This window comes from Podarcis erhardii, assembly GCF_964252035.2.
Source record: "Podarcis erhardii genome assembly, chromosome: 7".
Lineage (NCBI taxonomy): Eukaryota > Metazoa > Chordata > Lepidosauria > Squamata > Lacertidae > Podarcis > Podarcis erhardii.
Genome location: NC_138511.1, coordinates 91,403,957 through 91,416,043, shown reverse-complemented (window position 1 = coordinate 91,416,043; position 12,087 = coordinate 91,403,957). Strand labels below are relative to the sequence as shown.

Sequence of the window (12,087 nt, the reverse complement as noted above, 5' to 3'; positions counted from 1 at the left end):
CCTGACCCTCGGACCGTTGACTTCGTGACTCCCTGCTTCCTGACCCTCAGACCCTTGACTTCGTGACTCCCTGCTTCCTGACCCTCGGACCCTTGACTTCGTGACTCCCTGCTTCTTGATTCTCAGACCCTTGACTTCATGACTCCCTGCTTCTTGATTCTCAGACCCTTGACTTCGTGACTCCCTGCTTCCTGACCCTCGGACCCTTGACTTCATGACTCCCTGCTTCTTGATTCTCAGACCCTTGACTTCGTGACTCCCTGCTTCCTGACCCTCAGACCCTTGACTTCATGACTCCCTGCTTCTTGATTCTCAGACCCTTGACTTCGTGACTCCCTGCTTCTTGATTCTCAGACCCTTGACTTCATGACTCCCTGCTTCCTGACCCTCAGACCCTTGACTTCATGACTCCCTGCTTCCTGACCCTCAGACCCCTGACTTCGTGACTCCCTGCTTCCTGACCCTCGGACCCTTGACTTCGTGACTCCCTGCTTCTTGATTCTCAGACCCTTGACTTCATGACTCCCTGCTTCCTGACCCTCGGACCCCTGACTTCGTGACTCCCTGCTTCCTGACCCTCGGACCCCTGACTTCGTGACTCCCTGCTTCCTGACCCTCAGACCCTTGACTTCATGACTCCCTGCTTCCTGACCCTCGGACCCTCGACTTCGTGACTCCCTGCTTCCTGACCCTCGGACCCTTGACTTCATGACTCCCTGCTTCCTGACCCTCAGACCCTTGACTTCGTGACTCCCTGCTTCCTGACCCTCGGACCCTTGACTTCATGACTCCCTGCTTCCTGACCCTCGGACCCTTGACTTCGTGACTCCCTGCTTCTTGATTCTCAGACCCTTGACTTCGTGACTTCCTGCTTCCTGACCCTCGGACCCTTGACTTCATGACTCCCTGCTTCCTGACCCTCAGACCCTTGACTTCATGACTCCCTGCTTCCTGACCCTCGGACCCTTGACTTCGTGACTCCCTGCTTCCTGACCCTCGGACCCTTGACTTCATGACTCCCTGCTTCCTGACCCTCGGACCCTTGACTTCGTGACTCCCTGCTTCTTGATTCTCAGACCCTTGACTTCGTGACTCCCTGCTTCCTGACCCTCGGACCCTTGACTTCGTGACTCCCTGCTTCCTGACCCTCGGACCCTTGACTTCGTGACTCCCTGCTTCTCGACCCTCGGACCCTCGACTTCGTGACTCCCTGCTTCCTGACCCTCGGACCCTTGACTTCGTGACTCCCTGCTTCTTGATTCTCAGACCCTTGACTTCATGACTCCCTGCTTCTTGATTCTCAGACCCTTGACTTCGTGACTCCCTGCTTCCTGACCCTCGGACCCTTGACTTCGTGACTCCCTGCTTCCTGACCCTCGGACCCTCGACTTCGTGACTCCCTGCTTCCTGACCCTCGGACCCTTGACTTCGTGACTCCCTGCTTCCTGACCCTCGGACCCTCGACTTCGTGACTCCCTGCTTCTCGACCCTCGGACCCTTGACTTCGTGACTCCCTGCTTCCTGACCCTCGGACCCTTGACTTCGTGACTCCCTGCTTCCTGACCCTCGGACCCTTGACTTCGTGACTCCCTGCTTCCTGACCCTCAGACCCTTGACTTCATGACTCCCTGCTTCCTGACCCTCGGACCCTTGACTTCGTGACTCCCTGCTTCTTGATTCTCAGACCCTTGACTTCATGACTCCCTGCTTCCTGACCCTCAGACCCTTGACTTCATGACTCCCTGCTTCCTGACCCTCAGACCCCTGACTTCGTGACTCCCTGCTTCCTGACCCTCGGACCCTTGACTTCGTGACTCCCTGCTTCTTGATTCTCAGACCCTTGACTTCATGACTCCCTGCTTCCTGACCCTCGGACCCCTGACTTCGTGACTCCCTGCTTCCTGACCCTCGGACCCCTGACTTCGTGACTCCCTGCTTCCTGACCCTCAGACCCTTGACTTCATGACTCCCTGCTTCCTGACCCTCGGACCCTCGACTTCGTGACTCCCTGCTTCCTGACCCTCGGACCCTTGACTTCATGACTCCCTGCTTCCTGACCCTCAGACCCTTGACTTCGTGACTCCCTGCTTCCTGACCCTCAGACCCTTGACTTCATGACTCCCTGCTTCCTGACCCTCGGACCCTTGACTTCGTGACTCCCTGCTTCTTGATTCTCAGACCCTTGACTTCGTGACTCCCTGCTTCCTGACCCTCGGACCCTTGACTTCATGACTCCCTGCTTCCTGACCCTCGGACCCTTGACTTCATGACTCCCTGCTTCCTGACCCTCGAACCCTTGACTTCATGACTCCCTGCTTCCTGACCCTCAGACCCTTGACTTCATGACTCCCTGCTTCCTGACCCTCGGACCCTTGACTTCGTGACTCCCTGCTTCCTGACCCTCGGACCCTTGACTTCATGACTCCCTGCTTCCTGACCCTCGGACCCTCGACTTCGTGACTCCCTGCTTCCTGACCCTCGGACCCTTGACTTCATGACTCCCTGCTTCCTGACCCTCAGACCCTTGACTTCGTGACTCCCTGCTTCCTGACCCTCAGACCCTTGACTTCATGACTCCCTGCTTCCTGACCCTCGGACCCTTGACTTCATGACTCCCTGCTTCCTGACCCTCGAACCCTTGACTTCATGACTCCCTGCTTCCTGACCCTCAGACCCTTGACTTCATGACTCCCTGCTTCCTGACCCTCGGACCCTCGACTTCGTGACTCCCTGCTTCCTGACCCTTGGACCCCTGACTTCATGACTCCCTGCTTCCTGACCCTCGGACCCCTGACTTCGTGACTCCCTGCTTCCTGACCCTCGGACCCTCGACTTCGTGACTCCCTGCTTCCTGACCCTTGGACCCCTGACTTCATGACTCCCTGCTTCCTGACCCTCGGACCCCTGACTTCGTGACTCCCTGCTTCCTGACCCTCGGACCCTTGACTTCGTGACTCCCTGCTTCCTGACCCTTGGACCCCTGACTTCATGACTCCCTGCTTCCTGACCCTCGGACCCCTGACTTCGTGACTCCCTGCTTCCTGACCCTCGGACCCTTGACTTCGTGACTCCCTGCTTCCTGACCCTCGGACCCTTGACTTCGTGACTCCCTGCTTCCTGACCCTCGGACCCTCGACTTCGTGACTCCCTGCTTCCTGACCCTCAGACCCTCGACTTCGTGACTCCCTGCTTCCTGACCCTCAGACCCTTGACTTCATGACTCCCTGCTTCCTGACCCTCGGACCCTCGACTTCATGACTCCCTGCTTCCTGACCCTCAGACCCTTGACTTCATGACTCCCTGCTTCCTGACCCTCGGACCCTTGACTTCATGACTCCCTGCTTCCTGACCCTCAGACCCTTGACTTCATGACTCCCTGCTTCCTGACCCTCAGACCCTTGACTTCGTGACTCCCTGCTTCCTGACCCTCGGACCCTTGACTTCATGACTCCCTGCTTCCTGACCCTCAGACCCTTGACTTCATGACTCCCTGCTTCTTGATTCTCAGACCCTTGACTTCATGACTCCCTGCTTCCTGACCCTCAGACCCTTGACTTCATGACTCCCTGCTTCCTGACCCTCAGACCCTTGACTTCATGACTCCCTGCTTCTTGATTCTCAGACCCTTGACTTCGTGACTCCCTGCTTCCTGACCCTCAGACCCTTGACTTCATGACTCCCTGCTTCCTGACCCTCGGACCCTTGACTTCGTGACTCCCTGCTTCCTGACCCTCAGACCCTTGACTTCGTGACTCCCTGCTTCCTGACCCTCGGACCCTTGACTTCGTGACTCCCTGCTTCTTGATTCTCAGACCCTTGACTTCATGACTCCCTGCTTCCTGACCCTCAGACCCTTGACTTCATGACTCCCTGCTTCCTGACCCTCGGACCCTTGACTTCGTGACTCCCTGCTTCTTGATTCTCAGACCCTTGACTTCGTGACTCCCTGCTTCCTGACCCTTGGACCCTTGACTTCGTGACTCCCTGCTTCCTGACCCTCGGACCCTTGACTTCGTGACTCCCTGCTTCCTGACCCTCAGACCCTTGACTTCGTGACTCCCTGCTTCCTGACCCTCGGACCCTTGACTTCGTGACTCCCTGCTTCTTGATTCTCAGACCCTTGACTTCATGACTCCCTGCTTCCTGACCCTCAGACCCTTGACTTCATGACTCCCTGCTTCCTGACCCTCGGACCCTTGACTTCGTGACTCCCTGCTTCTTGATTCTCAGACCCTTGACTTCGTGACTCCCTGCTTCCTGACCCTTGGACCCTTGACTTCGTGACTCCCTGCTTCCTGACCCTCGGACCCTTGACTTCATGACTCCCTGCTTCTTGATTCTCAGACCCTTGACTTCGTGACTCCCTGCTTCCTGACCCTTGGACCCTTGACTTCGTGACTCCCTGCTTCCTGACCCTCAGACCCTTGACTTCGTGACTCCCTGCTTCCTGACCCTCGGACCCTTGACTTCATGACTCCCTGCTTCTTGATTCTCAGACCCTTGACTTCGTGACTCCCTGCTTCCTGACCCTTGGACCCTTGACTTCGTGACTCCCTGCTTCCTGACCCTCGGACCCTTGACTTCGTGACTCCCTGCTTCCTGACCCTCGGACCCTTGACTTCATGACTCCCTGCTTCTTGATTCTCAGACCCTTGACTTCGTGACTCCCTGCTTCCTGACCCTCGGACCCTCGACTTCGTGACTCCCTGCTTCCTGACCCTCGGACCCTTGACTTCGTGACTCCCTGCTTCCTGACCCTCGGACCCTTGACTTCGTGACTCCCTGCTTCCTGACCCTCAGACCCTTGACTTCATGACTCCCTGCTTCCTGACCCTCGGACCCTTGACTTCGTGACTCCCTGCTTCCTGATCCTCGGACCCTTGACTTCATGACTCCCTGCTTCCTGACCCTCGGACCCTTGACTTCATGACTCCCTGCTTCCTGACCCTCGGACCCTTGACTTCATGACTCCCTGCTTCCTGACCCTCAGACCCTTGACTTCATGACTCCCTGCTTCCTGACCCTCGGACCCTTGACTTCGTGACTCCCTGCTTCCTGACCCTCGGACCCTTGACTTCGTGACTCCCTGCTTCCTGACCCTCAGACCCTTGACTTCATGACTCCCTGCTTCCTGACCCTCGGACCCTTGACTTCGTGACTCCCTGCTTCCTGACCCTCGGACCCTTGACTTCGTGACTCCCTGCTTCCTGACCCTCGGACCCTCGACTTCATGACTCCCTGCTTCCTGACCCTTGGACCCTTGACTTCATGACTCCCTGCTTCCTGACCCTCAGACCCTTGACTTCATGACTCCCTGCTTCCTGACCCTCAGACCCTTGACTTCATGACTCCCTGCTTCCTGACCCTCGGACCCTTGACTTCGTGACTCCCTGCTTCCTGACCCTCGGACCCTTGACTTCGTGACTCCCTGCTTCCTGACCCTCGGACCCTTGATTTCATGACTCCCTGCTTCCTGACCCTCAGACCCTTGACTTCATGACTCCCTGCTTCCTGACCCTCGGACCCTTGACTTCGTGACTCCCTGCTTCCTGACCCTCGGACCCTTGACTTCGTGACTCCCTGCTTCCTGACCCTCAGACCCTTGATTTCATGACTCCCTGCTTCCTGACCCTCAGACCCTTGACTTCGTGACTCCCTGCTTCCTGACCCTCGGACCCTTGACTTCGTGACTCCCTGCTTCCTGACCCTCGGACCCTTGATTTCATGACTCCCTGCTTCCTGACCCTCGGACCCTTGACTTCGTGACTCCCTGCTTCCTGACCCTCGGACCCTTGACTTCGTGACTCCCTGCTTCCTGACCCTCGGACCCTTGACTTCGTGACTCCCTGCTTCCTGACCCTCGGACCCTTGACTTCATGACTCCCTGCTTCTTGATTCTCAGACCCTTGACTTCGTGACTCCCTGCTTCCTGACCCTCGGACCCTCGACTTCGTGACTCCCTGCTTCCTGACCCTCGGACCCTTGACTTCGTGACTCCCTGCTTCCTGACCCTCGGACCCTTGACTTCGTGACTCCCTGCTTCCTGACCCTCAGACCCTTGACTTCATGACTCCCTGCTTCCTGACCCTCGGACCCTTGACTTCGTGACTCCCTGCTTCCTGACCCTCGGACCCTTGACTTCATGACTCCCTGCTTCCTGACCCTCGGACCCTTGACTTCATGACTCCCTGCTTCCTGACCCTCGGACCCTTGACTTCATGACTCCCTGCTTCCTGACCCTCAGACCCTTGACTTCATGACTCCCTGCTTCCTGACCCTCGGACCATTGACTTCGTGACTCCCTGCTTCCTGACCCTCGGACCCTTGACTTCGTGACTCCCTGCTTCCTGACCCTCAGACCCTTGACTTCATGACTCCCTGCTTCCTGACCCTCGGACCCTTGACTTCGTGACTCCCTGCTTCCTGACCCTCGGACCCTTGACTTCGTGACTCCCTGCTTCCTGACCCTCGGACCCTCGACTTCATGACTCCCTGCTTCCTGACCCTTGGACCCTTGACTTCATGACTCCCTGCTTCCTGACCCTCAGACCCTTGAGTTCATGACTCCCTGCTTCCTGACCCTCAGACCCTTGACTTCATGACTCCCTGCTTCCTGACCCTCGGACCCTTGACTTCGTGACTCCCTGCTTCCTGACCCTCGGACCCTTGACTTCGTGACTCCCTGCTTCCTGACCCTCGGACCCTTGATTTCATGACTCCCTGCTTCCTGACCCTCAGACCCTTGACTTCATGACTCCCTGCTTCCTGACCCTCGGACCCTTGACTTCGTGACTCCCTGCTTCCTGACCCTCGGACCCTTGACTTCGTGACTCCCTGCTTCCTGACCCTCAGACCCTTGATTTCATGACTCCCTGCTTCCTGACCCTCAGACCCTTGACTTCGTGACTCCCTGCTTCCTGACCCTCGGACCCTTGACTTCGTGACTCCCTGCTTCCTGACCCTCGGACCCTTGATTTCATGACTCCCTGCTTCCTGACCCTCGGACCCTTGACTTCGTGACTCCCTGCTTCCTGACCCTCGGACCCTTGACTTCGTGACTCCCTGCTTCCTGACCCTCGGACCCTTGACTTCGTGACTCCCTGCTTCCTGACCCTCGGACCCTTGACTTCATGACTCCCTGCTTCTTGATTCTCAGACCCTTGACTTCGTGACTCCCTGCTTCCTGACCCTCGGACCCTCGACTTCGTGACTCCCTGCTTCCTGACCCTCGGACCCTTGACTTCGTGACTCCCTGCTTCCTGACCCTCAGACCCTTGACTTCATGACTCCCTGCTTCCTGACCCTCGGACCCCTGACTTCGTGACTCCCTGCTTCCTGACCCTCGGACCCCTGACTTCGTGACTCCCTGCTTCCTGACCCTCGGACCCTTGACTTCATGACTCCCTGCTTCTCGACCCTCGGACCCTTGAATTTGTGACTCCTTCCTTCCTGACCCTCGGACCCTCGACTTCATGACTCCCTGCTTCCTGACCCTCAGACCCCTGGTTTCCTGACCCCTGGCTTCTGGACTCTCGTTCCTGCTCCCACCCCGCCATCTTGCCCCCGGTCCCGACGTCCTCAGCCAGTACTTCCATTGCCCGTAGACTGGACCATGACACCTTGGGCCAGTCGCTGCCTCTCAGCCTCACCTACCTCGCTGGGTTGTTGTGGGAATAAAATGAGGAGGGGGAGAGCCGTGAAGCTCCAGGGAGAAAAAGGTGGGATGGGAATGCAATCCACCCACAAATAACCTATTCCTGGGCTGACACAAAACAGAGGACACTGCCTTATTCTGAGCCATGCAGTTCGTCCAGCCGTCTACCATCTGGTACACAGGATGAGACCCTCCCTGCCTGCAGACTGTCTTGCCAGAGTGGTGCATGCTCTGGTTATCTCCTGCTTGGACTACTGCAATGCGCTCTACGTGGGGCTACCTTTGAAGGTGACCCAGAAACTACAACTAATCCAGAATGTGGCAGCTAGACTGGGAGGAGCTGCCGAGACCATATAACACCGGTCTTGAAAGACCTACATTGGCTTCCAGGACGTTTCTGAGCACAATTCAAAGTGTTGGTGCTGACCTTTAAAACCCTAAACGGCCTCAGTCCACTATACCTGAAGGAGCGTCTCCACCCCCATCGTTCTGCCCGGACACTGAGGTCCAGATCCGAGGGCCTTCTGGCGGTTCCCTCACTGAGAGAAGTGAGGTTACAGGGAACCAGGCAGAGGGCCTTCTCGGTGGTGGCATCCGCCCTCTGGAACACCCTCCCATCAGTTGTCAAGGAAATAAAGAACTATCTGACTTTTAGAAGACATCTGAAGGCAGCCCTGTTTAGGGGAGCTTTTAATATGGGCAGGAATATGGGCTGGTGTGGGGGACTCCTTGGTCTTGAATGGGGTAACTGTGCCCCTGAAGGACCAGGTGCGCAGCCTGGGAGTCATTTTGGACTCACGGCTGTCCATGAAGGCGCAGGTCCATTCTGTGTCCAGGGCAGCTGTCTCCCAGCTCCATCTGGAACGCAGGATGAGACCCTCCCTGCCCGCAGACTGTCTGGCCAGAGTGGTACATGCTCTGGTTATCTCTCGCTTGGACTACTGCCATGCGCTCTACGTGGGGCTACCTTTGAAGGTGACACGGAAACTACAATTAATCCAGAATGTGGCAGCTAGACTGGTGACTGGGAGTGATATATTTTGATGATACAGCGGCATGTAAATATTTTTATAAACAAATAACTATTGTGAATGCACAATGGAACAGATGGCTGGAGGGACCTCTAACTTCTCTTTCTCTCTCCCTGAGCCATGCAGGTACCTCCACAAGGTCTAGCAGGATTCCAGATTAACTCCCACCAGCAGGTAACACGACTCCTGGACCCCAGTTACCTTCTGAGGGATGGATGCTGGGTGATTCTCCACGATTAACCGCTTCAGATAATGGATCCACAGACGTTTTTCTTCCTGGTTCCTCACCTGCGGTAGCAAAAGCCAGCATTTGGGTGCATTTTCCTTTCCATTCCATTCTTTTCTTTTCTTATCTACCTATCATCTATCTATCATCTATATCTATCTATCTATCTATCTATCTATCTATCTATCTATCTATCTATCTATCTATCTCTATCTATCTATCTATCTATCTATCTATCTATCTATCTATCTATCTATCATCTATCTATCATCTCTCTCTCTCTCTCTCATCTATCTATCTATCTATCTATCTATCTATCTATCTATCATCTATCTATCTATCTATCTATCATCTATCTATCTATCTATCTATCTATCTATCTATCTATCTATCATCTATCTATCTAATCTATGTATTGGTTTTCACATATTACATTACAATACAAATGTACCAAAGCCAGCACCATTTCCTCCCCATACATTTACATTTATATTTCCTCAATCCATCATATTATTATTTTCTCCCTCTGCCCCCACTCGATTTCCTCCACATTATACAATTTACACTAATCTTTGCATTCTACAGTCTTCTCAAGTCATCTAGATGTCCTTATTCTCTTTCCTTACTAATTTTCCTTCCACCAAGTACTTCACATTTTAATCTTGGCATATTAGTGTTATCTTTTTCTGAGCAATATTTTGCCATATGCTCATCAAAACATTTCCGCTCCTTTTTAAATTTTTTGATTTGACTGATTTCTTATTTATAGCAGTTAACTTTGCCAGAATTAAATATTCATTTAGTTTACAAATCCGTTCCTCCTTTGTTCGTATAGTTTGTGACTACCACCTAGCGGCAATCACTATTCTATCAACTGTACTTGCATACAGAAAAATTCTTTTCTTCCCCCGTGGTATCTCTTCATCTATCAATCCAAGAAGATATGTCTCTGGTTTCTTTGTTATTGATATTTTGGGTGCATCTTCCACAGCTGGGTATCTCAGGTGTATAAAAGGATGCCGAGAACTCCCCATGATGCACCTGGTGTGCGGCACTAACACAGTTTTGAAATCCGCAAAGCCCTGCGCAATGTTTGGGGGCATTTTTTGTGCTTTCATTTTGCCTTCCAGCTCGGCTCGACTTTGAACACACCCCCACACACATACCCCCGGAGCTCACCTGTACCACGTGCTGCTGTTTTGGGATGGAGAGGTCGGAGATTTTGAAGCTCATGGGGTCCTTTGTGTTCTCCTGCAGGGCCAAGTTGCAGCACTGTAGAGGCGGGAAAAGAAGAAAAACGGAATGGAAACGGCGCCATCTCACCCAACCGTTTGGCATGAAGACAGCAACAACGTTTCAAGAGCAGCAAGGACGCTCTTTTGGAAGTGCCCTCGCTGCCTTCAGAACAAATGCTCTTCCAGGACTGAGCTCTGAGATTAAAAATGAATCAACAGGCAGAGACTCTGCCTGAAGCATGGAGGGGAATAAACAGTGCCTGATTTGCGTATAAACTAAACAAGCTCTAGCTTAGGGCCCCACTCCCTTGGGGGCTCCCAAAAAATTAAAGGAAAAAACCCCTGGATGTACATTTCCAAAATATAAGATAAAAAACAAATAAAATAAAACCTACCTACAGCAACAGTGTTTTGTAGGCTCCTGTGATGTAAGTCATGGGCCCCGCCTGCTCGCCTGCTCCCTAAAATATCACTAATTTGCTCCTTTCTATATACAGTGGTGCCTCGCAAGACGAAATTAATCCGTTCCGTGAGGCTCTTCGTATAGCGGTTTTTTTGTCTTGCGAAGCAAGCCCATTGACAGCTTAGCGGATTAGCGCTATTAGCGGCTTAGCGGCTTTTAGCGGCTTCGCGGATAAGCGGCTTAACGGCTTAGCAAAAGGGGGGGGGGAGGAAAAAACCCCCGCAGGAACTCTCAAGACAGTTTCGTCTTGCGAAGCAAGCCCATAGGAAATTCGTTTTGTGAAGCACCTCCAAAACGGAAAACTCTTTCGTCTAGCGAGTTTTCCGTCTTGCGAGGCATTCGTCTTGCGGGGCACCACTGTATAGGGTGCCCACATTCTGCATGGACTGGCTGCAGGGCAACATACGCAAATGTCTTGAGATAATGATTAGGTCCATCAATTACCATATAGCATACAGTGGTACCTGTCGTTGCGAACGGGATCCGTTCCGGAGCCCCGTTTGCAACCTGAGCAGAACGCAACCCGCGTCTGCGCGGGTCACAATTCGCCGCTTCTGCATATGCATGTGACATCATTTTGAGCGTCTGCGCGAGCGGTGAAACCCAGAAGTAACCCTATCCGGTACTTCTGGGTCACCACAGTATGCAACCTGAAAAGATTTAATCCGAAGCATTTTTAACCTGAGGTATAACTGTATATTCAACACAAAAAACAGGGACATAGGACAACTGGACATAGAAAAGGCCTTCAGTAGCTTAAAGTGGTAAAGGGACCCCTGATCATTAGATCCAGTTGTGGCCGACTCTGGGGTTGCGGCGCTCATCTCGCTTTACTGGCCGAGGGAGCCGGCGTACAGCTTCCGGGTCATGTGACCAGCATGACTAAGCCGCTTCTGGCGAACCAGAGCAGCACATGGAAACGCCGTTTACCTTCCCGCCGGAGTGGTACCTATTTATCTACTTGCACTTTGATGTTCTTTTGAACTGCTAGGTTGGCAGGAGCAGGGACCGAGCAACGGGAGCTCACCCCGTCGCGGGATTCGAACCGCCGACCTTCCAATCGGCAAGCCCAAGAGGCTCTGTGGTTTAACCCTCAGCGCCACCCACGTCCCCCTTCTGTGACTTTACATGCCCCCAAAATTTGGGCCCCTCATTCTTCATCCCCACACCCTCCCCCAGCCCCTCTTACAAAGATGTGGCTCTTGTAGACGAAGGCTTCTCCACGGCGCTTGGCAATCAGGACCACCTTGCTGAGGAGGAAGAAGACCCTCTCCTTGCGTGCCCGCGGCACCCGGAACTGCCCCTCCAGGACCAGCTCCCCAAAAGCCCCCAACTCTGGGCCTGTCCAGCCAACCAGCTGCCTCTGGATCTCCTAGGAAAAGGACAGAGGAATGGGGAGGGAGGGAAAACAAGGAGACAGCGCTCAGCTCCCGAAGAGGAAAGAGTTACTAGCCGCAACTTAATAATAATAACAATAA

At 54.0% G+C, this 12,087-nt stretch overlaps 1 protein-coding gene across 4 annotated transcripts in view; it reads right to left on the bottom strand.

Moving 5' to 3' along the window:
- Positions 1-12,087, bottom strand: part of PLEKHG2 (pleckstrin homology and RhoGEF domain containing G2) — a 101,230-nt gene that overhangs the window by 33,307 nt on the left and 55,836 nt on the right. For all 4 annotated transcript variants that reach the window (XM_081868632.1, XM_081868633.1, XM_081868630.1 and 1 more), the window contains exons 9-11: positions 11,799-11,981; positions 10,091-10,183; positions 8,887-8,973 (exon numbers count right to left, since the gene is read on the bottom strand). In XM_081868632.1, the coding sequence (XP_081724758.1) occupies positions 8,887-8,973; positions 10,091-10,183; positions 11,799-11,981 (363 nt within the window). The remainder of the gene's footprint in view (positions 1-8,886; positions 8,974-10,090; positions 10,184-11,798; positions 11,982-12,087) is intronic.